The following is a 27072-nucleotide window of genomic DNA, read 5'->3' on the forward strand; positions in this document are numbered from 1 at the left end:
GTCTCCTGTAGAATTGCTATCTTTGATTGCATAACTTCCAATCTATCCAAGATTGAACGCCTTTTTCGCGGGGGAGTTCAGCCCCTGGACATTAATCGAGACAATGTTTACTTCCTCCATTACTCCCTAAGTGAGGATTATCTGCCTGTCGGACCCATAGTCTGTTATAGCTTTCTGTTTCGCTTTCGTTTTACACATTTGTGGGGATGGCTCAATTTTCTTCACGGTTTTTGGGTTCTTTGCTTTTCTGTCCTTCATTCCCTTCCTCCCCCTTGCCCTCTCCCCCCCATCCCTTCCCCCAAATCTGGGAGTGCATGAGGCCTGGGCTCCCAAGGGGCCCCCCGCTGGTCCCAAAAGGCTTAAGGCCTCGAACTCTTCCCCAGTTCATTATAGTCAGGAGTTGCATTACCTGACCCTGCTTCCAAGATTTATGACCGTGCAGGCGCTTAAATGTAGCTGTGCGGTTTCTCACATTTTGGTAGAGCTTCACTCGTTATCAACGTGACTAGACAAGTTCGGATCTGTTGGGTCGCTCCATTCCCGGTCGTGTCGGCTGCGAGCTTCCAGTTCTTCCTTTCTTCCCTCGTCTTTGCTTTCTCTCAGTTGACCATTCCCATGGTCTGCTGGGCAGGCCCGCCATGTTAGGTTGCATGCGCATAGGCACTTCTGGTTGCTCATCCTCCAAGTGCAGCAGAGCCAAACCCTCTGCGCAGTTCCCAATTCTTCTGCTTTCCTTCCCATGTGAACGACAGGCCAAACGGGTGCAACCATCTATATCGGATTTGCTGTGCTTGAAGAGCCTTCGTAACCGGTTGCATTAGCCTTCTTTTGTAGAGAGTAATCCGGGCGAGGTCTTGATATAGCTGTATGCGGGACCCATTAATCGTAAGGTCTCCATTTGTTCTTGCCGCTCGTAGCACCTCCTCTTTCTGGCCATACGATGTCATTGCTAGCAGGACCTCCCTGGGCCTTGACCTTCGTTCGTTGTGTATTGGGCCCACACGGTGTATTCTGTCGAAGCCGATTGTCTCTGGTTGGATATCAGCTAGCAGGCTGCTGAAGCAAAGTTGCATGGAATCTTTTAGATCCTTGTCCTGCACCAATTCTGCCAGGCCTTTGACCCTAATATTGGATCTTCTTGAACTATTTTCCAGATCCTCCGCCTGGAGTTCTAGATTGTTTGTTGCAGTTGCCAGCTGATCTAATAGCAGGCTGTTTTGATTCGTTTCTTCTGTAACGTTGGAGAGGCCACTTTCGACTATGTCCACTCTTTCTCCCAACTCTGCCATTTCTTTATTGACCTCCTGTAGAGATGATTTCAGGTCCTCCCTCAATTGTTCCATTTGACTATGGAAGGCTTTGGTTATTCTGGCCGCCATTCCTTTTAAGCAGTTCAAAAGTTCATCTTTGTCGGTTTCCATTACGCTAGTTGGGGGTGTCCCTTATTTCAGGAGTCGACACTGGTGGAGGGGATGGCGATTCTGTGTGTTTGGCGCCTCTGCCTCCAGCACTTCTCTAGTTGCCCTTCCTGGGGTCTCGCTGGGGTTCTTGCTCTGTTTGGGCCCATTTTGGATTTGGTGCCTGGCATCGGAGTTGCTCCGGCCACTTTTGGCGGGCGTGATATCTAGTGTGGAGTGTATCTTGCTATCGTTGCCAATGTTCTTTTGGGTTTGGCTGGAGTATTTGGGCTATCGTATGTCTGCAGTTCTCGGTTCTAGTCCCCCGTTTGGGGTGGGCTCCTCATCAAACAAGTATGGGGGACAGGGACCTGTGTGCAGCCCCGGTTTAGGGGTGGATGTCCAACAGCGGTCCGGCGGTAAATTCTGTCCTGAGACCCTTTAAATGGGTCGTTCGTACCCCGCCTAGGGAGCCCACTCAGTTTTCAGGATGGCATGGGGGGGGGGCCTATCCCCGTGTTTCCGTCAGCATTCCCGAGTCGGTGTTCACGCGGCTGGGGGCCCCCCCAAAGCTCCTCAATGTGCTCCTTGGGCCTGCCCTGCTACTCCGCTGATCTGCAGGAGAACCCTGCTCCCGGGTCTTACTCCCACCGGGGCCCGGGTCCCAGCCCCTGAGATGCAGGATGGGTGCTTCTGCTGCTGCCTAGTGTCGCTCTCCCTCAGGTGTGCATATGGTTCCTTGGGCTGGGTCCCGGGCTCCGCAGGAGACCCCAGGCAGCCACAACTCTGAGGCCCGGTAAGTCAGATCAGATGCGTTGGTTCCCTGCGTGTCAGTGGGGGGGGGGCTCGGGCAACTGCAGCGCTATGTCTCTCCCCTCTCTGCCGCCCATTGGGCTCTTCCCTGGTGCCTTGGTGTCTGTCTGTGCAACCCCTGGGCCCTACATTTCGCTGGCAATCGCTGCTGGTACCTTTATTGCTGCAGCCTGTGCTCAGCAAGTTCTCCCGGCCTGTCGTGCTGCTCTGTTGGGGGAGAATCCTCGACTCCCAACGATCGTACTGTCTCCGGGCAGGACCACCGCCGGCACGCGGGTGCGCGGCCCCGCACTGCTATTGTATCTTGGGGGCCGGGCAGGTGTCTCTGCCTCTGATCATGTGTTAGCCACGACCCGGGAGCCGAGCGGCACCCCGCCCATGTGATATCGGCTGCCAGCAGCTGTTACTCCGGACCCCTGCAGTGCACCTCTCTCCTGCGACCCCGGTGGGTTGCCGTGTGGGACGTAGGTCCTCACCTCCCAGACGTTCGCTTCCCGGCTGCACAAGTTCGGTTCTCCTACCACACGCTGCAGCCGTGACCCAGGGGCTGGGTAATGCCTCCATACGAGTGCTAACGGTCGCTGGCTGTTGTTGCTCCGCAGTCCTGTGCTTTCTGCAGCAGCCTCCGCGGGGTTACGGCAAGGGCCGTTCGATCCACCGACCCACAGCTCACGGACGAACGATCCAGATCATGCTGTGCATCCCCGCTGCATTATTTTGCGTGGCTGTATGGTTACATGCGCTGTGATTTCTCCTTTTTATGTTCGCCTGCACGGAGGACCTGAGGTGCGCGTCCTCACGGTCCGGCGGCCATCTTGGAATCCATCAGGTAATTTTTTACAATAAATAACTTGTGTGCCATACTGTGTGAACTTATTGAGGATCCCGGACCCCACTTGCACTCCTGAAAATATGCCTTGATTGATCTCCATTGCTACGCTGATAGGGTTTTGGCTAGCCTTTCAGCTGGCCTCCTAAAATCTGTCCACCAGGCCAGATTCTACAAATCCATCTGAACACTGCTCCTCCTCAACCACTACGATTGCTGCCACTCCTCCTTGTACTTACTGCTAGCCACGCAAACACACTCCCTTTGCAGTACCCTTGCATGCACTCGGCCAATACCCCACCGTTCTTCAATACATTTCTCCAGCATGGGGTCTGGTATGGATTCACACATGCTAATGAATATTCCCCGTCAGGCAGGGAATCCTCAGTAAAAAAAACTTTCATTTTCATTTATAAACTTTCTCTTATAAACCAATCACTGAGCTCTGGGTCATTCTGCCCCCTGCCAATGACTGCCGACTCCCTAAGCCCCTCTTCTGGTAGCCATCTTCAGATTTTTACTGCACGTCCTTGTGTTTGGCACTTGGAGCTTTCTGCGTTTTTCACACTTTTTGTTTGCTAGGAATTAGCTGTGTTTTGCTCGATCGAGCCTGGGTGCTATCGTTTCTTCAACTAAAGGGGACTGGTTTGTCAGCATTTTTCATAGCCCCTCAAGGGCAGAATCGTCAAGTGGTTTTTCTTTGATTCCAGAAGGCCATCACCGCACGCTGGCTCATGTCGGAGGTGAAGCTCTTCAAGACCTGCACCAGCTGCGGTCAGAGGAATATGTTCATGGAGGACAGGCATTCTCAATGCCTCTATTGCTGGGCATGCTCATCCTCCATCGGCCTCGGTGTCCAGCCACCGCTCCAGTTCATTGAAGAGGAAGTCTGCTACTCCGGGGAAGCTGTGGGAGACACCAGAGAAGGCCACGCCTCAGGATGAGGTGGCCGACCTGCCCAGGTCGTCCAGGCTAAATCGTCCTCTATCGAGCTGATTGGGGCCGCCCTTTCAAATGCGAAAGGGGCTGACCCGGCCGAGGGCCCAGACTGCGGCCAGAGTGGCTCTTCATTCCAGGCAGGAGGCTTCAGCCAAGCCAGTGGAAAAGACCCTGGAAAAGAGGATGCCACCCCTAAACCTGAGATGACCCGTTAGGGAGAATTCTCAGAAATGTGAAAATTCCATTCCACCTTAGAGACCCCCATCTCTTTTTGCTCGACCTTAGGACTTTTTAGCTCTCATGTAATTTCTGTGATTTATTCTGTTTCTTTTGACTTTGGAGTCTGACAAACTCAATAGGCATCATCTTTACATGGTCACACAGCACCGTCAGTGCAGTGGCACAGGGAAGTCTTGGATTTCCAAAAGGTTTAAATAGCTTGAACTACTGTTTGCAAGAGCAGAGAAGTGAAATTGACTTCATTTACAAATGACTTTCTAGACCAGCTCACAGTATCTTACCCTAGGGTGGTGGAGGGGTTACTTGGTATCCTTTGTCTAGTTTCTCATGTAACATTTTTGTTACCCTTTCTACAATTAATGGCTGGTGGCAGAGGTTTAATTTGAACTAATGTGTTTTTACTGCAGGCTGTGTTCGCCTTTGCAGTAAGGCACCCTTGGGTGCCCATTTTGGCAAAATGGCCCGGTCTTCTCTTTTTCACCATTTCTTTCTGGAAAGGTCCTTCTTGAGATTAACTCTGCGTGCCAAACCTTGTTTTGTCCCTTTTGTTCGTTTTCTCTTTGGCGGGAGTGATGCCCGCTTCTGGCTCAAGAGTGTCTGGCAGAAAGTGAGGGAGGTGCCCGAAACTCCCTGTGCTTAACCCCCTTGTTTACAGGAATTGCACCCATAGGTGATTGGTTGGCAAGGACAAGCCACCCTGCTGAATGATTGACAGGCTGGAATGAATGGGAGCAACCTGCATAAAAGGCGAGATTTTGTCTTGGAAGGCAGTCGACCACTGGACAATCGAATCCAAAGAGAACTTGAAGACTTGGGGTACACATCAATTTCCTGGAACTGCGAGCAGTGTTTTGGGCCCTCAAGGGCAAAGTGGTGAGGGTTGTCACGGAAAATCATCACAATGTTTTACATCAGGAAGCGGGGGACTGGGGGGGGGGGAAGTTTTGTGCGGGGCACCAGATCCCCGGTGCACTCCAGAGAGGCGCAGGAGTTGTAGTACTGGGCCATCACCCAGCAGATGTTTTCCATTCCTTTTCAAATGGCGGGAATCAAAAACACTTGCCGACTCAACAGGGAGCTGCGCTCTTGCCGCGAGTGGGAGCTTCGGCAGGATCAAGTGGACCACCTTTTCAGGTGGGACAGACCCCAGATCGATCCGTTTGTGGTGGTGAACACCAAGTGCCGAAGATTCGCCAGCAGTTTCCACCAGCCAGGGACCATGGGGAATGTGTTCTCCTTCCTGTGTGAATGTCTAATCATTCAATTCAAACAGTGCTGGTACAAGATGATCCTCATCGCCCCGGCGTGGCCATGACCGATTTGGTACCTGGACATTCTCAGCCTGTCAGTCACCTCCACAATCTACCAGTGGATGCAGATCTGCTTGCCAGAGAAGGAGGTGCAATCCTGCACCACGACCCAGTATCGCTCAACCTGAAGACCTGGCTCCTGCAGCCTTAGTTCAGTGGATACAAACTGCCGGGGGACTGCAGAGAAGGTTTGTCGACTCTAAGTGCTACAGGCACAAGTGGAAGTGGTTTGTGATTTGGTGTCGGTCGCAAAAGATCAACCTGCTAAGGGCCACCGCCCCTCGGATCCTTCGTACTTGTCGTTGGTCAAGGTGGGGCTTGCTGTTGTCGTTGGTCAAGGTGGGGCTGGCGCACATCTCCACTAAAGTGCATCTGGTGGCTATCTCCCGCTACACAAAGTCTCTGGGACGGTAATCTTTGGTTTCACTGTCTAGTCAAGAAGTTCCTTAAAGGACTGTTTTGATAATGCCTGCTGGTGAAGGTGTCCGCCCTGCCTGGCAACTCAACATGTTTCTAATGAGTATCATGGGGATGTAGGGGCCCTTCAAGCCTCTGAATCTAGTCCCTCGTAAGTACCTTTCATGGAAGACTGCTTTCCTTGGAGAGTAGGCGAGATCCAGGCCCTGTCCTGCAAGCAGCCGCCACGATACAAGGGTGGTGCTGCGGATGCACCCCTTATGCCGGGTTCAGTCGGAATTCCATCTTAATGAACAGTTGGTGTTTGTGGTTTTTTTCAATTCCATGTGGCGCATGCTCTGACGTTCCAAGTGTCCCGCACAAAGAGTTTCCGGAAGACCTCTGCTTTTTGTGAACTTTGGTCCTGTGAAACATGGGAAGTCCTTGTTCAAGGCGTCCATCTCCAGGTGGCACTCTGCTGCATCTCTCATTGTCACCGGTTGGCAAACAGACTGCTGCCTTGCTGTCGGAGCCCTTTCTACCAGAGTGATCGCCTCGAACGATGGCGGTCCTGTCTGGTGTGCCCCAGTTGGACGTCTGCAGGGCTGCTACGTGGAGGTTTGCGCACACCTTCACAGAATTCTACGGCGCCGTCGGGGTTTCCAGTGGAGGCCAGGGTCGGCCAAGCAGTGCTACGCAACCGGTTAGCTTGAAGGTGTGCCCGTTGAAGTCAGAGTAATTGTTTCTGTTGAGCCATGCCACCTCCTGTGGTTGTGTACTGCTATGTATTCTTTACTCATGAGCATGTGAATCCATGCCAGACCACATGCTGGAGAAGGAACAAGTTACTTACCTGTAACTGTTCTCCAGCATGGGTATTGCATGGATTCACATGTAAACCCTCCCTGCCCCTCTGCGGCGGCTCTTGGTCATACTGCCACTTTACGTGCCACCAAATCTGAAGATGGCTGCTAGAGGAGGGGCTTAAGGAGAGGGCAGTCATTGGCTAGGGGATTGTATGACAGAGCTCAGTAATTGGTTTATAGGAGAAGCTTTTTATAAGTGATTTATTTTACTGAGGATTCCCGGCGTGATGACGGAATATTCATGAGCATGTGAATCCATGCCAGACCCATGCTGGAGAACAGGTAAGTAACTTGTTCCCTTTATCACTTGTATGGCACTATAATATTAATATCCTCCATAGATACTAGTTATTCATGCAAACTACTGCTTGATTACAGACCTATCCCCAGGCAATTGGGCTAATCACATGATCTATTACTGTCCTTTAGGGACCTACAACATGGCACTTTGCCACTTCATGCCCTGAATGAGATCAGGTCCCTCAAGCTTTATAATACCCAATATACAAGTAAAGCACATGATACTGAGCAAATTAATGATGGCTTTGGTTAATGCGCTACCTCTATATAATCTTTTCTTAACTATTGATTCAGATGTACTTTTTATTAGAGTCCTGGTTTACCTTCACCTGTACAACCTACTTTAATCTTTTGGTACCAGACAACTACCTGCTTAAGCTGCTTTAATAGAGAATGGTAAAGGAGTGGGGGTAGCTATACTGTACAAGATACCCTTGAATTACATAACTTCCGCACTGTGATATGGGCTTCTACCTCACAGGTATTGGCCTGTGCATGTTTACTCTCCTAACCAAGCATGCCAAGCTAATCCTGTGCTACAGAGCCCCCCCCCCCCCTGAGTCAGCCATTCTCTTTTTGTGCACTTGACACTTACCTTGGTTAAGAAGCCCTTTGTCATTCTAGGATGGTCATCCTAGGTGACTTAAATATTTGGTGTAATGAACCTGAGGAAGTTGACTAAACATTTGAGGGATATCTCATGACTTAAGCATGCCATCTACACTACCTACTCATAGAAAGGGGCACTGTTTAGACCCCATACTCTCGAGAGGTCTTAAGCTATGCCATGATAAGAAATTGCCTTTAAGCTGGTCAAACCATTTTATGTCTGTTGCTATGATACTCAATCACTGGCTAAGTAGATCGAAGCCATTTATAAACCCAGAACTGTCTCGCCGGAAAAAGATCTATACTTACCTTGGATGGGGAACTTCTAAGTAATATATCGGCACAAACTGAGAATACCTGTGCAGCCTTGTATGGAAAAATGACACTGCATCGAATTGTGACAAAAAAAGCCCAGCTGAAAAAGTTCACCAACGCGCAAGCTGAATAACCATTGGTATAGTGGGAAGTTGAAATCGCTCAAAGGACTATATCGGAAGGCTGAGAAGAGCTGGTTTAGGACTAGATCGGACACTGACCATGTTGCGGTCAAGCTTGCACTGATCCTATGAGGGGGTATTATCAGCCAAAGCTCAATGTCTTCAAAACAAGGTTGACCTTGCCAATAATCGACCCAAAGGTTTATTTTCAACCATTGGAAACATGTCTAGTCCCACCTGCACACAAGCTAGTTTACCGGCATCTCGAAAGATGGGCATGATTTCAATACATTTACAGAGCAAATGTATCTGATTCGAAGTAGTATTGATGCCTCTTCAATGCTGGAATGTACCAAGGTTGCTACGGAGAATCATCTTAGACAAGATGGTGTATCCTTCTCCCTGGGTACAGCTGAAAGTATTGAATCCCTGATTGCTCAGTTAAAACCACAAGTCACAATTATGACACCATTCCGTTGTACTTGGCGAAGAAGCATGTTTATGCTCTCAGCAAACTTATTCAGTTCCTGGTGAATGCTTAACTCGCGCAAAGGTTTGTTCCTGCTGAAGTAAAAAAATCTCATCTGACACCACTGCTAAAAAAAAGCCCACTCTGGATCAGAATTTCCCACTATCGTCCCATTGTAGGTATCTTGTAGCTGGCAAAAATCCTGGAGAAGGTTGTTGCTTCCCAATTAGTCCTTTCTGGAGGAAAGGAACATCCTAGACCCCCTATCAATCAGGATTTCGAGCAGGCCATGGGACTGAGACCACTCTAATTGCTGTCTGGGATGACCTTCCCCGAGACTGCCGACAATGGTCACAGCATGTTGGTCATGCTAGATTTGTCGGCAGCCTTCGACACAGTGCACTTAAGCATATTTAAAACTAGACATCATTGCGCAGATGTCCGACTCGGCCATTCAATGGTTCACATCCTTCGTGTCCATTTGCTTGCAACAGGTCCCTACCTTTCAGAACCTCTGCCTGTTGTGTAGTCCTGCAGGGTTCATCCCAGTCTCCTAAATTGTTTAATTTTAATATCTGCCCATTACGTAATATATTTGCTATATTTCATCATATCATTCATATGCAGATGATGCACAGATATGTACTTCTCACACAGCTGCTGGAGTTAAAATGCACTGAAAAAATTCTAATATGGATGCTGGACGATACTCCAATTTGAATCCCTATAAAACACATTAGTCCTTTGCCCTAAAAAGAAACTGACCAATGTGCTTGACTCGATACCTTGCCAAACTCTGTTTGGGTTGGCTGCCAAATATACACACAGTAAAAAATCTTGGTTATTTGGCAGTCCATTATGAGTTGCAACTTACAAATCCAATTATCAAGGCTTGTTATTGCCAAATGAAACTCTTTAAAACTCTTGCTCATTGCTGGGAGACGTCCAATTGTGGTGGGATCTCTTACGAACACCAAATTGGATTATTGCAATGCCCTGTTGGCCGGTATACCTAAATGGCGACTTCAGCAGCTCCAGGTTACACGGAATTCCGTAGTGCGATTGATTTTTCTCACTACCGCAGAGAACATTATCCCCGTTTTGGAATAGCCTTCACTGGCTTCTAGTACGGCAGTGAATACAGTTTTAAGTTTGATGTCTTGTCTTTAAATGTATCAACCGCCTCACTCTCACTTGACATCTAGAATTGTAATTCATCAGCCTACTTGGACACTGTGATGGATTGGGGGCGGGGTGCGGGGCGGCAGCCTGTTGGTTATTCCCCCTTTTAGAACCCCAACCTGGGTTGATGAATTTTTCTCTGGCATGGTGTCTCCTAACAACCAATCACTGGTCTCTGGGGTAATACTCTCCCAGCCAATGACTGCCCTCTACCTAGGCCCCTCCTCTGGCAGCCATCTTCAGATTTTTACAGCACATTAGAGTGGTGGGAGTCCTTGTGATTGGCTCTCGGGCTTTTTACTGCGTTTTGTGTTTTATAGAGTTTACTCAAAATTTTTCGGTCAATCGAGCCTCAAGCTCCATCGATCATTCATCCGATAACGGGGACGAATTTTCACATTTTTTTCCACTGTCCCTCAAAGGCGGAATTTCATTGAGTTAGAGTCCAGAAGATTCTTCGAGGCCTACTCTGCGTGGACATGGCAGAGGAAAAGGAAGATTCAACGCCTCTGTTCAGGTTTTGCCCAGGATGTGGCCTACTGAACATCATCTTGGACGATGGGCATTCCCTGTGCCTCTATTACCTGCATTCGGACCAAACGCATGTCGAGGATGACTGTTTTGCAAGGAGATTGTCCCCCGCACCATGAAAGATCGACGCAGGCATCTGAGTGCTCTCGGCCAATGCCCCTGCTACGGGCGAGTCCCGGCAGCATGCCTCCCCGGCCACAAGAAGAAATCGCAGTGGTCTTCTGAGACCTTTTGAGAGCGCTCTGGCGACAGGGGTCCAACACAAGGCTGAGCACTGCAAGTCCACAGGCACCGGTAGCGCCGTTGCGATGGCCTCCCCGGCGGCCAGGGCGAGCTCAGTGTCTCCAGCACCTTCAACCGCGAGCCAAAGCTCGGGTTTGGCGAAGAATAAGTTGTACCACCCGGGCTAGCTTCTGGAGAAGCCCTGGATGGAACCGGCAGAAGACCAAGGGGGAGCGAGGCCCTGACCCCTCCTCCCACAAGAATGCAGCTAAGGTCGTGAAGGCCCAAATTCACCAGGCCTTCCATTGAAGGAGTGGTGGCGTTCTACTCGAGGGCCGCGGGTGCAGGTTCGCAGGGTACGACCCCCAAGGCGAGAGTTTCCCTGCTGGCTAGGAAGGAATTGTCTTTTCAGCCCATAGAAAAGACACCGGAAAAGGCATTGCCCGTCATCTCTCCGAAGCTGCCCCCCCGGTTTCAAGAAGGGGGGCACCGTAGTCCTGCAGGACATGGACATCTCCTTGGAGGAAGAACTTTCTACCCTCCAGACCATTTTGGAGAAGTTCATTGAGGCCAGGTCCTTGGGTAGGGACCCCGACGAGGGAGTTGTCGAGAGTGGCGAGGAGGAGCAGGGTGTAGATGTGGAGGACCCTACACCTCAGGGAGAAGAGTCATGAGCTACCCCTATTTCACTGTTAACTACGGTAGGTTTCCAAAAGGCAGGAAGCTAGTTTGTAATTGCTAGCTATATATATAATTTTTTTTTGGTTTATTCAGACATACATATAGAGTATAGAATTCATAGTAAAGAAAAAAGTTTAAAATGAAAGATCACATGCAAGCCTAGTTTGGCTTGTAACAAAAGCACACGAAAAAGTAATATGTTCAAAACTGTTACATCAGTTTGGTAGGTGAGGGTTAGTAACATATATTGTGGATTTCAAATACAGTCAGATTGGTAGTATTTCATAGTGGTTGACACATTGTTATGTTTCTTGTTCGGGGGTATTCAGCCTTCACTGAGTAGATAATGTTCACAGATGAAGGGTCCAAACTTTCATCAGGACATTGTTGGGAACGCCTATTGGGAGGGAGGGGAGAGTATGTCAAAGTATGTCGAAAGGAAAAAGTGTCACCACACAGAGGAATCCGTATGAAAAGAGTGCTGCACTATAGGAAACATACCTATGTTCTGTCAACGGTTGAACTGAATTCAGGGAGACAAATGAATTGATCTGGTGTCCGTGGTGGTAAACTACAATAGGAAAAAGGGGACAATGAATGCGCCTGGATGGTATGAAGGATCATACATAATGGATCGAATAACGAGAGTTTTGCATACCTTAATTGATGGTATGCGGTCCAATTTAGAATTGTTTTGTTACACGGGTGCAATTTCCGTGTACTTGGAGGCTTTTTCAGGTTAGAAACATAGCCTATGCCACTGTGTAGGAAGGAAAAGTATATTGTTTAGTGGCTAAAAAGGTGTTTTTACCTGGTGCTTAAAAACGATTTGGAGAAAAGTGCCCTTATTGCAACCGTCGCTCCCACCTCTGCCAGCTCAGCAACCGCCTCCATCGGACAGTTCAGTGGACATTCTCAAAGCTCTACACTTTGTGCTCGGAGATCCGGATGAGGATTTCCCTTACGCCGGCAGAAGACTGCACTGTACAAGTGCCATCAGGTGGGACCCCCAGTCAAGAAGAGGTGAGTTCACTCTCTGCCGCCTTGTCACCCTTGGCCTCCCTCCCTGCCGCCGAGGGATGAGACGGACCCGGAGACAGTGACGACGGGCACGATGGGGGGGGGGGGGGGGTTAGGGGACCTCCCGTCGCCGCCCGAAGAGATCGGATAGTTCCACGCCATGATCACCAGGGCCTCGGAATGGCTTCAACTAGTCCCAGAGGAGAAGGTAGGTTTACTGTACCAACCAACAGCTGCGAGGCTAACTTGAAGTGTCAGGAATGGCACGGAACAGGTAGGTGAATTATGTATTTTATTAAGAGCATATATATATATATATATATGGAATGCTAGATGTATGCTGTCAGGCTCCACCAGCTGCCGAGCATCGTTAATATTTGAATGTTGCCCTCGCTCAGCTCAATACGTCGTCTCGTATTGTGACGTGCTTCACTGGGGAACTTCTCGTCTTGCTTCACCACGAGCCCTCACACTGGGGATGAAGTATAGGTAATACTACACATCTCCCCTTCTCACATTAATTGATACAACTATTCTAACTATTTACAAAAGTTCTGAACTTAGTGTTCCCACACAGTCTTTCAATCCGCAGGGATCACGAATGACTCTTCCTCTTTTCGAAGTGCGTGAAATATATGTTTTCGGTTTTGGCAAGGAAATCATCGACTATTCTTTCTCTCGTATTACATCTGACATTTTTTAACACCAGTACCATTAGCATTCATACCTATTTTTGGTTTCTCACGATCTTTATGCATAGATGCATTCATTGTAGGAGTGTCCCACACACATACTCTCTCCATATTCCACACTCTTCCGTCTTCAACCCTCACTGCATGTTTAAACACTTCAATGACTCCAACAGGTTTGGACCATTTACATGGACCATCCCTTAAAACAGGCGGAAGTTTAATTCTCACCCGGCCTCCAACTTGCAATGATGGTCTTCTCCCCTTATTGCCCACAGACACATCATGAGCCCTCTTATTCCTCAATTGCATGGTTCTTATGTTCTGACATGCATCTCCGAAATCTTTCCTTCTCAGTCATTCTTTTCAACCAGAATGGTGTTAACCTAGTGTTTGCTTTCCGACCTCTACTCATTTCAAATGGCGACAGGCCAGTCGTGCAGTGTGTTGTAAAACGGTGTGCATTAATCTTTTGTCTAACAGCCTCTTCCCATTTTGCACCATTTGCCCAAGCCCATCGCACAGCACCCTTAAGCACTCTATTAAAACGCTCAACCACCCCGTTGGTTTGCGGGTGATATATAGCACTTTTCTTGTGTACAATGGAATTCTCCACACACAATTTCTGCATTTCTCTTGAACGGAACTGAACTCCATTGTCTGTCAGTATACTTTTGGGTAAACCTTCCCTTCCACAGACTTCTTTTAAAAATTCAACCACCATTTTAGCCGTCATGGATGGTTTAATCATGACTTCAACCCATCTAGTCAAAAGGTCAATAATCACTAGACAATATTGTTGCTTACCCTCACTGTAAATTGGACCTACTATATCCATACCAAGGTCTTCCCAAATGTTACCTGGGAGTTCAGTCACCACCATGGGGTATTTCTCATTCACACAACCCCTATCACTCTCTTTGCAAAGGATACAATCCCGTATAACTCGCTCAGCCTGTAGATCGTATCCTGGCCACCAGAATTCATCTCGTATTCTTCTCTTCGTCTTTATAATTCCTTGATGGCCTTCATGACTTAACTCAATTATCTTTCGACGTATACCTACAGGCGGAACAATTCTGTCACTTCTCATGATCCTGTCATTTTCCACCTTTAGTTCATTCGCAACTTTCCAATATTCTAATAGTCCATTTTCCTCATATTTGGCTTTTGTTAATGAACTACCGTCCAAAATGATGCGTTTCAACTTTTTGAATGTGTCGTCCAAATCCTCTGCTTCATTCCTTCCTTCTCTGATATAGATAATCCTTCAATATTTAATACAACTTCAGATTCCATATCTTCAACATCATCTACCTCTGAGACATTAGTGAGCCTTGAAAGACAGTCGGCAGCACGATTTTTCGTGCCTGGCACACATTTCACTGTACAGTTATATTCTTGCAGAAGTATGACCCATCTTTTCATACGATTTGAGACATTGTCCAATCCCTTATTCATTATGACATGGACCAATGGCTTGTGATCCGTGCGGAACTCCACCTCTGTGCCCCAAATAAAATTCCGGAACTTTCCTGCAGCCCATTTAATAGCCAACATTTCTTTCTCAATAGCCGCATATGTCTTCTCGGCTCCTTTCAGTAATCTGGATGCAAAGGCTACCAATCTCTCTTTACCATCCACTCCTTGCGTGACGACTGCACCAAGACCTACGTTACTGGCATCTGTCGTGATGATGGTCTTTTCCCCACTTATGAAATTCCTCAATGACAGAGCTTTGTTTAGTTCACGTTTTATCCATGTAAATTCTTCTTCACATTCTGTGTCCCATGCAAACGTTTTCTTCTTCAATAACTCGCGGAGGGGAACAGTGTGCATAGCAAAATTACGCATGAATTTCGAATAGTATTCTGCCATACCTATAAAGGTACGTACTTCCTCCTTAGACTTAGGCCTTGGCATATTCTCTATCGCATCCAACAGTTGTTTCTTGGGTCTTACTCCCTCAGCCGATATGGTATGTCCCAAATATTCAATTGTATCACAATTTATCTTGCATTTTTCCTTACTCAGTCATGCCAACTTCACACAGTTTCTTGCATACACGTAATTTCTCATCATGTGTCTTCTGGTCAACAGCATGTATCAATAGATCATCCTGGAAGCATATAATACCATGTTCTCCTTCGAATAGTTTATGCGTAATTTTCTGAAAGACAGATGCAGCCGATATAAGCCCAAAAGGTAGTCTCTTGTACTGATATAGACCGTCGGGTGTAATAAATGCCGTCATGCATCTAGATTCTTTGTGTAAATTCACTTGATGGTAGGCCGAGGTCAAATCAAGAGTCGAGAATCGCTTCGATGGACCAATCGTAGAAACTATTTCCTGAATGTTCGGTAGTGGGTGCCTGTCCGGAATTACATATTTATTCAATTCTCGCATGTCGACACATATTCTTAATTTCCCAGATTTCTTCCTTAAGACAACCAACGGGGACACCCATTCGCTGGCATCAATGGCTTCTATGATACCTTGTTCAACTAAATTCTTTATTTCCGTCTTTACTTCTTCTCTCATAGAAAGAGGAACATTGTGCATTTTCTGTGCCACCGGAACACATCTTGGTTTCATTTTGATTTTATGCGAATATCCACGTAAACATCCAATCTCATTCTTGAAAACTTTCTTCATCATTTCTTCTATTTCCTCATGTGTTAAATGTTTCCTTGCTATATCACTCTCAATATTCATCACTGATTCATCAGCACTTGCATCCAACTTCACTTTGAGTTTGCTTTGATGGGTCCAGCTTAACAAAGGAATACTCCCATTTTTTGTAATGTAAATCTTCCCATTTGCTTTTCTATTTTTAAATTTGTGTGCCCCAAAACCATCCAATGATATCTATTTTTATCCCACCGTAGGCTCTGGGTTGAATATCGGGTTCATGTAAATATTCATGTTTCCTTTTGTCCCACATTCCTTGTGGTATGAGTGTGTATTTTGCACCAGAATCAACCATCTGCATATCCACTCCATCTATGCACACTGTGGCTTTGGGACTCTCCATTTCTTCTTCATGTTCCGCATCAGATATAACAAACACACACTCATCATCAGCATCACTGTAATTATCACTGCCAATCCAGTTCATAGAGGTATTCGATGCTTTGCAACACTTGGCATAGTGTCCCTTGCCCTTGCATTTACCACATAGGATTTTTAAGGCTGGACATTCTGGATTATCAGCCCAATGGTCAGTACCGTCGCATCTAAAACATTTTCCATCATTTCTTCTTCTTGTGTTGGCTCTTTGTCTCCGTGGGCTTCTTCTTTTCTCATATACTCTGGGTCCGCCTCTACCTCTTCTGTTTTCATTCCATGATGATCTGCGGGATCTCTCCGGTTTGTCTTTACCTCTAATTACTTCCATCACTTGGGCTATTGATTCGTTGCTTTTATTTACGTTCATATTACTAATGTTCTTTGGGATTTCTTGTTTAATTTCCAGACTGCATTCTGCTTTCTAGTTCTTGAACACATTTTTCTGTATGTTCCACTTCTTTGGCTATCCTCAGAACTATGTCAAGGGATGGATCATCTTCAGCCCATAATTTTTCCCTCACTTTGCTGCTTCTGCACTCTAACATGAATTGGTCTCGTATTCTCTCATCCAATTGTGCATTGAACTTGCACGTTCTGGCCAATTTCCTTAAATTGGTTATATACTGTTCAACACTTTCACCCTCTTCTTGAACTTTCTTCCCGAATTTGTACCGTTCTAGGATAGTGCTTATCTTCTTTTCATAATGTTTGCTCATTTTCTTTACTGAACATTCATAGTCATTCAAATCTGCACTTTCTTCAGGTGACAGGTCTGGTAAATCTTCAAATTTTTCTTGTCCAGCCGGCCCTAAGCAGTGTAACAAGAGATTTTCTCTTTTCTATACTACAATTCTGGCCGCACACTACTCCTGCATAGTGCTCGAATGCTTTGATCCACCTTTTCCAGGGTATTGAGGGTTCCCCTACATCTGTTAAGAAAAATATGGGAGGTGGAACACCACTGAATGCCATGATGAAACTTCCTTGTTTATTATTTTTTTTTTATTTATTTATATATTTTTTAGAGACTTAAGATTGTACACAGTGATGGCTGTGCGTTACTGTATTATCCTTGGAATCTTGTTTGTATCTGCAATTAAATGTTTGTGCTCTCCTTGACATGCACTGAGCGTTGTTTTAATTTTTCTTGCCACTCTACAACACGTGATGTGCTGAACTGCAGTACTTTGCTCCTCTATACCGTGTTATACGGTACTTGCCTCTCATAAGCACAACGGCAAGCTGCGTAGGTTGAGGGCGAAGATCAAAATCATTGGTTGCACATGAAACCGAACCGGAAACAATTACACTTACTTGGCTCGGCAGCAGTGCAATTGCGTGGTGGCCGCTGCTACGTTCGTGGGAACGGAGCGGCTGATAGTCTGTAGTGGGCCACTACCACGCTCGGGGAAGCAGAGCGGAGCGGCCCTTTTCCTTAGGCAGACCTCGTCCTGGAGACTAAACGGGACGCGCGGGTAGAAGGAGGCGGTGGAGCCCGAATCCTCGTCGCCACGTGAAGTGTCAGGAATGGCATGGAACAGGTAGGTGGATTATGTATTTTATTAAGAGCACATATATATACACACACTTATGGGGAACGCTAGATGTATGCTGTCAGGCTCCACCAGCTGCCGAGCATCGTTAGTATTTCAATGTTGCCCTCGCTCAGCTCAATACGTCGTCTCGTATTGTGACGTGCTTCACTGGGGAACTTCTCGTCTTGCTTCACCACGAGCCCTCACACTGGGGATGAAGTATAGATAATACTACAAAGAGGTGAGTTCACTCTCTGCCGCCTTGTCACCCTTGGCCTCCCTCCCTGCCGCCAAGGGATGAGACGGACCCGGAGACAGTGACGACGGGCACGATGGGGGGGGGGGGTTAGGGGACCTCCCGTCGCCGCCCGAAGAGATCGGATAGTTCCACGCCATGATCACCAGGGCCTCGGAATGGCTTCAACTAGTCCCAGAGGAGAAGGTAGGTTTCCTGTACCAACCAACAGCTGCGAGGCTAAGAGGAAGACCGTGCTTTCAATTCCGTTTTTGGGCGACATTTGGGACGAAGGACTCTACCTTATGAGGAATCCGTCCTCGGGCCCCGGCGAAGAGGGACTGATGAGGGGAAAAAGTACAGGGTACCAGACTCTGCACCCGAGTGTTTGAGAGCCCAACCTTCACCGGATTCAGTGGTCTCAGTGGCAGCTAGGAAGAGGTTTTCTGGCTTTTCCTCTTAGACAACCTCCTCCACCCCAGACAACGAGGGGAAGAAGCTGGACGCCATGGGACGAGTCACGTCGGCTGCGACGACCAAGGCTGCCAACGATCTCGTCATCGTGGCATGTTAAGACAGGTAGCATTGGTTCAAGATTGCTCCCCTCCTGGACTTCCTTCCCGGAAGCTTTGGAGAGCTTCAGATCATGCCATTGCCAACACAGGGTTTCGCAAGATGGGCAACAGTTTGCCTTCGGCGTGGATGGTTAAGGGCCATGAATTTTTGCCAGGATGTTGTCAACTGTACTGGACATGCGCTTCGACTGGGACAAGTCCCTTCAGGCCATAAAAGCGGACACGGAGAAAGCTCGTGCCTTGGGCATGCTTCCAACAGCGACGGCTGTCCTTTGACTACCAGAGGTAAATACCAAGGCACCTCGCAAGGTTTCGGTGGAAGCTCTTCATCCAACCGACCCGCTCTTTGGATCAGGAGACCTAAAGTGGCTGCAGCAAGTCTGGAGGAGGTCGCCGTTGCCAAGGCCCTCAAGGTGGTGCTTCAGCCGTGATGTCAGGCCACCACCCGCGCACCCCGGTGGGAGGCCGGCAGTGTTGGGGAGAATTCTGTTAAGGCTTATTTCCCAAACCTAGTGAGTCCCCCAGCAGCTTTGCTGGAATTTTGGGGTTTATTTTTTTTCTCCTGATAAGACTTTTTCTCCAACTTCTAAGTATGATTTGAGAATGTCCTTTGACTTTGTAATGTGTTTTATGGGCTATGGGGGCCTTTTACTCCAAAGGGCTTCATGTGTTTTTGGTATGTTACACAGCACCCTCGGTGCACTAACTCAGGGGTGTCATAGTGACCCCCAAACATAGACTCCATACCCTGGGACGGACTGACTCTCCCAGGGCATGTAGTCACCATTGACTTTACTAGTCTTAAATTCTGAACAGAACCAGTACAAACCATCATATTGTGGAAATACTGGCAGGGGTAATTCGATTGCCCCAGGGTCTGTTTTTCAAGGGGGCACTGTCCAGTCCCCCCCTTGTCGAGTTTCTGGCTGGTGTCCATGGTTACCACCCAATAATATTCCACCGGAATATTTCCTATGGGATTTTTCCATTCATTTTACACGCATCACTTTTTTGGTGCAATGTTAAAGATACCGCCGGCTTATTTAAATATTCCCCGGTTGGGTCTTTTTGCCAGGACTCTGTTTTAAAATGGCGTTTGTGTTCGCCTCTAACTCCAACCCAAGTCGAGCCCTTTGTTCCACTTTTGGTGGGTTTCTGCAAAGAAGCCTCAAAGTGGTGCTACTCTGTCTGAGTCTACAGGATGTGTGGGAGGGGGAATAGGCACCCTGGACTGAGTTGCCTCGGCAACTCAAGTCGCACTCTTGTGTGATTGGCCCAGTGGTGAGCCGCCCGGGGTTTTCTGCATAAAAGCAGGGCTTTGGGGACTGGAACTTCAGATTCTTTAGGTCCTGTGGCGACTTCTGAAGAGGGAGAAGCTGAGCCGACCTGCAACGACGATACCACTGGTGGAGCCCTGCCTGAACCAAGCTCACCACTTCCCAACGACAGAGGATCTTCTTCCAGGAGAGTCTTCTTCCTTTGAGCTGGTGGGGTTAACCAGTTCGCCTTTTTTCACCTTCCTGGATCATCTCGTGGTCATCGCCCGTGCCAAGCATAGCCATGCTTCACCACGTCTGTGAATAAAAGGGTAGTACCTTTTAACCCGGAAACTCTGCGGCTGGTTTCTTCCCCGGCAGTGCAACGACTTTCAGCTTTCCTCCACGTCAAGATCTTTTCATCCCCTGGATGAAGCACTGACTTGCAGCCGCTGCCAGGAACAACTGCCCCCGCTGGAGCTTTCTCGCCATTTCAGGTACTGTGTCCCGCCTGCTCTCCCTTGCAACAGACTGTTCAAGGTGTCCCGTAAATCCTTGACTCTCTATCCTGGGGTGACCTCGGACCCGTTAACATTACCTTTCTGAACTGATCCAACTCCTTTTTGTACTATCTGCAAAGACTTTTAGTGTACTTCAACTGTGTGATCTTGGGCACATTCCGCCTTGCTCTCCAAGAGTGGGCCTGGCCTATGAACTTTTTGCTCTACGGTAAACCCTGCCTTTCTTGACTTGCTGTGGTTTCAAAAGTGTTGGTATTGTGATATTTCCAAACTCTGCCTTTTCTCTCCCTTTTTAAACCGAATTATTGGAGTGCTATCTAAGGTTACGCGCTCACCTCTGTTTTGCAAATAAGTGGTGTCTTAGACTTGTCGAATAATTTAATTAGGGAGGTGTATATATTTCTAGTGACTGTTTGAACTTGCTTGACATATTAGTGCCAGTGTATTTTTACAAGTGTGTTTTTAAATAATTATTATTATTTTTTTTTAATTTCAGCTCGATAAACCTGTATGTAAACAGACAGGTCTCCGTGCTTTTATTACGTTTGATCTAAACACAATCCACTATAAGTAGGATTATCCAACGAAAAGGCAGGACACTTCACCAGTCACTTTTCTAGTCGTTTAGACTACACCTAATGTAATCCCTTAGTTTTCAAGTAGTGTCGTGTAATTTCAAGGAGTCTAGAAAGTTTACTACCCCATATGTCAATTTGACGTTGTGGCCAGATGCTGCATATTGCCACCAATGATGATAAATAATTATATACTTTTATACCAAAGATCTGGTCAGTGTTTGCTTGTTCTACTGTATTTTTAGCCCTATTGTGAATACTCTGTGTACTGCCTAACTCTTCTTGAGAGAAGTCTGACTGCTCAGCCACAGCTACCAGGTAAATCTGGGTGGTACAGACTGCTACCAATTGGGTTTACTGCTAACACCTGTAGTCTTAAACTTTTTGCAGTGGTCCCTAAGGGAATTGCACAGGTTTCTGCCTAACAGGCAGGCAAACTTCATCAGGGTGTGAAAGACCATATCCACCGACCGTTGGGTGCTGGATGCCCTGGCCCACAGACACACCCTTGAATTCCAACGAGTGTCCTCTCATACCACTAGTGGCCAGGCAGGAAAACCATGTCCTTCAGCTTTTGCTGGAGGTGCGGGCCATGCTGAAAAGGGCGCAATGGAGTGTTCCAAAGAGGCTCTGGTTTGTACTCTTCGTACTTACTCGTCAGGAAGAAGACGGGCGTTTGGAGGCCTATCTTGGACCTCTGCAGACTGCAAAATGCATCAAATCCCAGAAGTTTTGGATGGTCACCCTTCAGCACGTGCTAGGACAGCTGGAAGAGGGGGGGGGGGGGATTTTCTATCATTGCTTGACTTGAAGAACGCCTATTTTCACATCCCCATTCACAAGGGGCACCACATTCTGCGCTTCGTGGTTCAAGGGCAACACTACCAGTTCAAGGCCCTCCCCTTCAGATTGAAGTCTGCGCCAAGGGTTTTCACCAAGTGCCTAGCGCAAGCAGCGGCATGGCTGCATATACGCAGGATCCATGTCTACCCCTACCTGGACGACTGGCTCATCCGAGAGAAATCGGTTTCATCAAGTCCCTTCTCGGCATGATGTCGTCATGCATATACCTCATTCACGTATGGGCCCTCTACAAAAGTTGCTAGACGCCCGTTGGATTCAGATATCGGGAAGCTTCGAGGACAAGATCACTCAACGAGTTTCCGACGAGCAATACAGTGGTGGGGAGTGTGCATCTGTTGGCAGGCGCAGACTTCAAGACCCCACCTCATCAGGAGACGGGCGCCTCACTGGAAGGATGGGGCGCGCACACCGGAAGTTTCCACGCAAGAGGACTGTGGCTAACAGAGGTCGTTGCATATAAACGTACTGGAGCTGCAGGCAGTGTTTTGGGCCCTTCTTTCCTACCGTCCCTCAAGGGCAAAGTGGTGCGGGTCTTCACGGACAACACCATGATGTTCTACATCCGGCAGCAGGGGGGCACCCGATCACCAGGTCTCTCCAGAGAGGTGCAGGACCTATTGAACTGGGCCGTTGCCCGGGGGGATGTTCCTCATACAGTTTCATCTGGCAGGAGTGAAGAACACCGTCGCCGACTCCCTCAGCAGGGAGCTGTGCTCTTGCCATGAGGGGGAGCTTCGGTAGGACCAAGTGGATCTTCTGTTCCATCGTTGGGGCAATCCCCAGATCGATTTTTTTTGCTAACGTGACGAACACCAAGTGCTGGAGGTTCACCAGCAGGTTTCCCCAGCCGGGGAGCATGGGGGACGCATTCTCATTCCCCTGGGACGGCCTGTTCCTATATGCGTTCCCTCCTTTTGAGTTGATTGACTAATCGAAGAAGCAACGGCACAGTCCCGGTGCAGGATGATCCTCGTTGCACCGGCGTGGCCGAGACAGATATGGTACCTGGACCTTCTGGACTTATCAACGTCCCCTCCAGTCAAGCTTCCGGCTGCCGCAGATCTTCTTGCCAGAGAAGGAGGTGCGATTCTGCAGCATGACCCAGGGTCGCTGAACTTGCAGGCCTGGCTCCTGCAGTGCTAGAGTTTGGGGAATACGATCTACTGGTGGACTGCAAGGAGGTGCTTGCCAAAGCCAGGGCTTAGTCTAAACTGAAATGCTACGGACATAAGTGGAAGAGGTTCGCAGTCTGGTGCGGTGCTCAGAAGATTGACCCTCTGTGAATTACGGCTCCGCAGGTGCTGCCGTACCTGCTGTCACTGGCCAAAGCAGGTCTGGCTCATGCTTCCATCAAGGTTCATCTGGAAGCGATCTCCCACTACACCAGAGCTCTGGGACGGTCGTCGTTATGGTTGCATGTCTGGTGAAGGAGTTCATCAAAGGACTTTTCTGTTTGTTCCCGCCGGTGAAGGCCCCGGCATGGGAGCTCAATGTGGTTTTGACTAGGCTCATGAGTCCTCCATTCGAGCCTATGCACTCAGTACCGCTGGAAAACTGCATTCCTCGTGGTAATCGCCTCTGCATGACTAGTGGGAGAGATTCTTGCCCTGTCCTGTAAGCCACCTGATTTGATTTTTCACGACACAACGGTGGTGCTGCGGAGGTACCCCTCCTTCATGGCCAAGGTGCCGTCAGACTCATCTAAATGAGCCCTTGGTGTTACCTGTGTTCTTCCAGACTCGTCGGCGGCTGAAAGGACTTTGCACTCGCTAGAGCGCTGAAGTTATATGTATAAACTGACCGTTGCCTGGCCGTCCGAGAGCCCATTCGACCAGAGCAATCGCTGCTACTATGGCGTTCCTGTCTGGTGTGCCCCTGCTGGACATCTGCAGGGCTGCTACATGGAGGTCGACGCACACCTTCACGAAGTTCTGCGTCGACCGGGATTCCAGGGAGGAGTCCTGAGTCGGGCAAGCAGTGCTGCGCATCCTTTTTCGCATGAAGGTGAGCTTGGTGAGGAGGTAAGAAATGCTTAACGTTGAGTTGTTGAAATGCTTAATGCTGAGCCTTGCCACCTCCTGTGGTTGTGCATGTGTAATGCTATGTATTCTTTATTCATGAGCATGTGAATCCATGCCAGACTCATGCTGGAGAACAGTTACAGGTAAGTAACTTGTTCCTTCCTTGACCACTACCTCAGTACAGAGGCATAGACCAAAAAAGCCATTAACAGTAATCTGTGCATTTTATTTAGGTGGGGGGGCACTATTTTAGATATTGCTTAATTTATGCTAGTATTGACTGCTTTCAAACGTGCTTCCACATAAGCATTTGCCCCTCTTTGGCTAATCATGATGGTGTCGTTGACATCCTTGTGATTGGAGTTTTGGGGCATGTGTACCAGGATAAAATCCATATGGTTGATTTAAAAAAAAAAAAAGAAATAATGCAAGGTTAATGAGGCTGAAGGTGATGGATATTTTTAGATGCTAAGGTAGTCAATGAAGCTAAACTAAGAAATGTTGGGCTAATAGCAAGCTAGTTAATTAGCCTTCGGTATTCCTTTACATGTTCCTTTTTGTTCTTTTCAGTTAAACAGAGTTAAAATGGTGGAAAAAGAAAAGGATGCATTGGAAGGAGAAAAAAACAAAGCGATTGAATTTCTTTCTTTAGAAAATGACATTTTTAAGAAAAAGAATCACATATGTCAATATTACATGTAAGTAGTCTGACTTGTAAGCAATGCATGGAAAACTGATTGCCTGTTTGGTTGCTAATCACAGCAGGATCTCTTCTATTATGCTTAGCAAATGGATAAATACAATGCCTTCAATTTTGTTTTTCTGAAGCCCAGGGTCTTAGCAAAACTAATCGACTGACAGTACAAGACTCCAATCTTAGTATGGGGCTGTACCACTTGGGTATATCATAGCGTAGACAGCGCAGCCTGGCTTATCTTATGCTGAAGAGAGGGCTGTAGGAAAGTACACTGGCCCTGCAGTATATGAAGGATTCAACAGACACTCACAACCAGAAGTATTGTAATATAAAATAAAGGTTTATTATAAATGCAAGTAGGCCAAGTCTTGGGGTGAGTACTGGTCAGTCATAAACACATTTATAATGGCACAACACAATGCTTGAAGGTACACAGACCAAAGCATAAACTTTGTTTAGAAAACTAACAGTATTTATAGGCAAGTCAGACCTTATCATACACATTTTGTATAGGCCACACCTATTCATGAGGAGTAGAAACCATTAGTTAATGTCATTACTTTATGTAATACAAGAATAGTAGATCCTAGCACTTGTACTGTGACGCTCGGCAAAGAAATCACTTAACCAGCCTGCAAGTATATTTTTCTGAACAGTGGCACCCTCATTCAAGTAACATTATATACCTATAACTACTTTCATGATAAAACAGTTATACGAGGGGAGTAAAACCTTTTGGTGTAATATACAATTAGTTGCTTTTCAGCTCTGTGGAACAGTCTAAGGATCATTAAGAACTAATAGGGGATGCACCAGGCAGACCAAGGTCAGCTACACCTAAAGAACACTTCTGTAATATACTATTAGTTGCTTTTCAGATCAGTGAAACACAGATTGAGGTAAACAATTTCAGGATGGCACACAGCCAACTCAGCGTAAGTAAAACCTATATATTTTTTTAAAGGAACTGTCAGCAACCTATATATAGACCTAAGACTGTTTTAGCGTTTGTATAAAACGGACCAGGGAAAGCAAAACCCAATGTTTCACTTTATGAATGGCTCCATGGTATTCTAGGTAGGTAATACGTAAGGCAGAATTATTCTAAACTTGGTATACAGCAAGTTACAGTAAGCAAGACCCAGTTCGGGAACCTATACACCGATTCTCTGAAAGAAATAGTGAAGCCAACGGCATTACTTTTGGGAAAGAGGCGCTACCAATTCTCAGGTAAGTAAATTAACCTTATGTGCTTTTCAGAATGGCACAAAACACATTAAAGGTAAGTAAGAACTTTTGTAACTGTCCACTCTCAGAATTGCGGTTACCAACTAAGTCATTAACAAGTAAACCATTAAATGCTTCTTTTCTAGTCAACAGGCTCAATCCTTAAAGTCTTCTTGGAGCATGAGTTTTCTTGGTGGCAGAGGGGGAGGGGCTGGTAAGAGGGCACTAGATCCAACAGACAGTTAAGGAAGGCGCAGAAGTAGCAAAAGTCAAAGTTGCTAAGGAACACTGGTCAAACAGGTAAGTATTTTACTTTAAAGTAGGCTGAGGGTCCAGGGACATCTGAGAAGACACCCGTTATGACTTGATGGTCGAAGATTATGGGGCCTCTGTCCACGTTCCAATCAGAAAGATACAAATAACTTCCTGAGCGATCCTTGAGGCCACAGGTTTTTTGAGTGCCGAAGAACGCCAGGAACACTGGTGACCCCTCGACCGGTGTAAAGCAAGCAATGGGTCAGTACAATGGGAAAACAATACACTGAAATGGTGAGATCACAAATATCAAGGGGCTTACCGAGGTGGGGTCTGGGAAGAGCAGAGAAGAAAATGGAGGTGTTTGTGTGGTTGCAGAATGCAGCGAGCTGTAGTGAGTAGGCGTAGATAGTTGTTGAGTTTGGCACTGCAATTCCTGAATGGAAAGGGTAATCCGGGAACTGTCCGTTAAGAGTTCCAAGGTCAAAGCCAGCCAAGTTTGTCAAAACCAGGGGTAATCCAAAGGAATCCAAAACACAGTTCAAAAGGTCCTGAAACAGTAATATCCGAGAGCTTGACAGAGGAATCCAAGAACAGTCCGTAGTCCAGAATCGAGATGTGGAGACAGGAAGACGCCCAACAGTGCCTGATGAGTCAGCTGTGAAGCACTGAATGAGCGTTCCCTCTCCAGTTTTGAAGGGGCCTAGGAGTGTCACATGACCATCACATGACTGATGAAATAGCACGTTTCTGTGTCACATGACCCACGATTTCAAAGACGCTGCCGGGTCTTCCTGGAGGCGTGATGAAGCAAAGAAAAAGGCCGGCGTCTCCGTCTATCTCCAAGACGCCAGGGCAGCTGCCAATGTCGCAATACGTGAGAACGACCATAACGCATTGATACCCTTGTGTGCTCTTGTTGCTTAGCCGCTGCCGTGCTACTTGAGGGAGTGAGGACCTGAGGGTAGAAGTGGAAGGCAAATCAGGACCTGAGGGAGGGCTTAGTGGCTGCACAGGTATTCGTGTGCGTAAGGTGACCAGTGGATGGTGTAACACTCTAGGAGGATTCCAGTAGTGGGCCTGGGTGAACTGGATGAAAGGGCTCCCAATCGCAAGAACACCCCAAAGCTGTACAGAAATCACAAAGGCTTTTAAGGTAAGTATATACCTCAGCCAGCCACAGTACCTTAGGATGGAAGAAGAGTTCCAGCAAGAAGACTAAGGGTCTGCAGCCAAAAATAGTTGTTGAATTCCTATATCATGAAGACTGAAGATGGTACCCTGGAAGGACTTTTCAAGCAAGGATCAACT

The 27072-nt window shown here is 47.4% G+C and overlaps 1 protein-coding gene across 1 annotated transcript in view; it reads left to right on the plus strand.

Moving 5' to 3' along the window:
* SMC4 (structural maintenance of chromosomes 4) overlaps positions 1-27072 on the plus strand; it is a 1048897-nt gene that overhangs the window by 92063 nt on the left and 929762 nt on the right. The window contains exon 7 of the mRNA XM_069618465.1: positions 24153-24280. Within this exon, the coding sequence (XP_069474566.1) occupies positions 24153-24280 (128 nt within the window). The remainder of the gene's footprint in view (positions 1-24152; positions 24281-27072) is intronic.

The sequence above is a fragment of the Ambystoma mexicanum genome, chromosome 10 (genome assembly GCF_040938575.1).
Source record: "Ambystoma mexicanum isolate Mex_15411 chromosome 10, UKY_AmexF1_1, whole genome shotgun sequence".
Taxonomy (NCBI): domain Eukaryota; kingdom Metazoa; phylum Chordata; class Amphibia; order Caudata; family Ambystomatidae; genus Ambystoma; species Ambystoma mexicanum.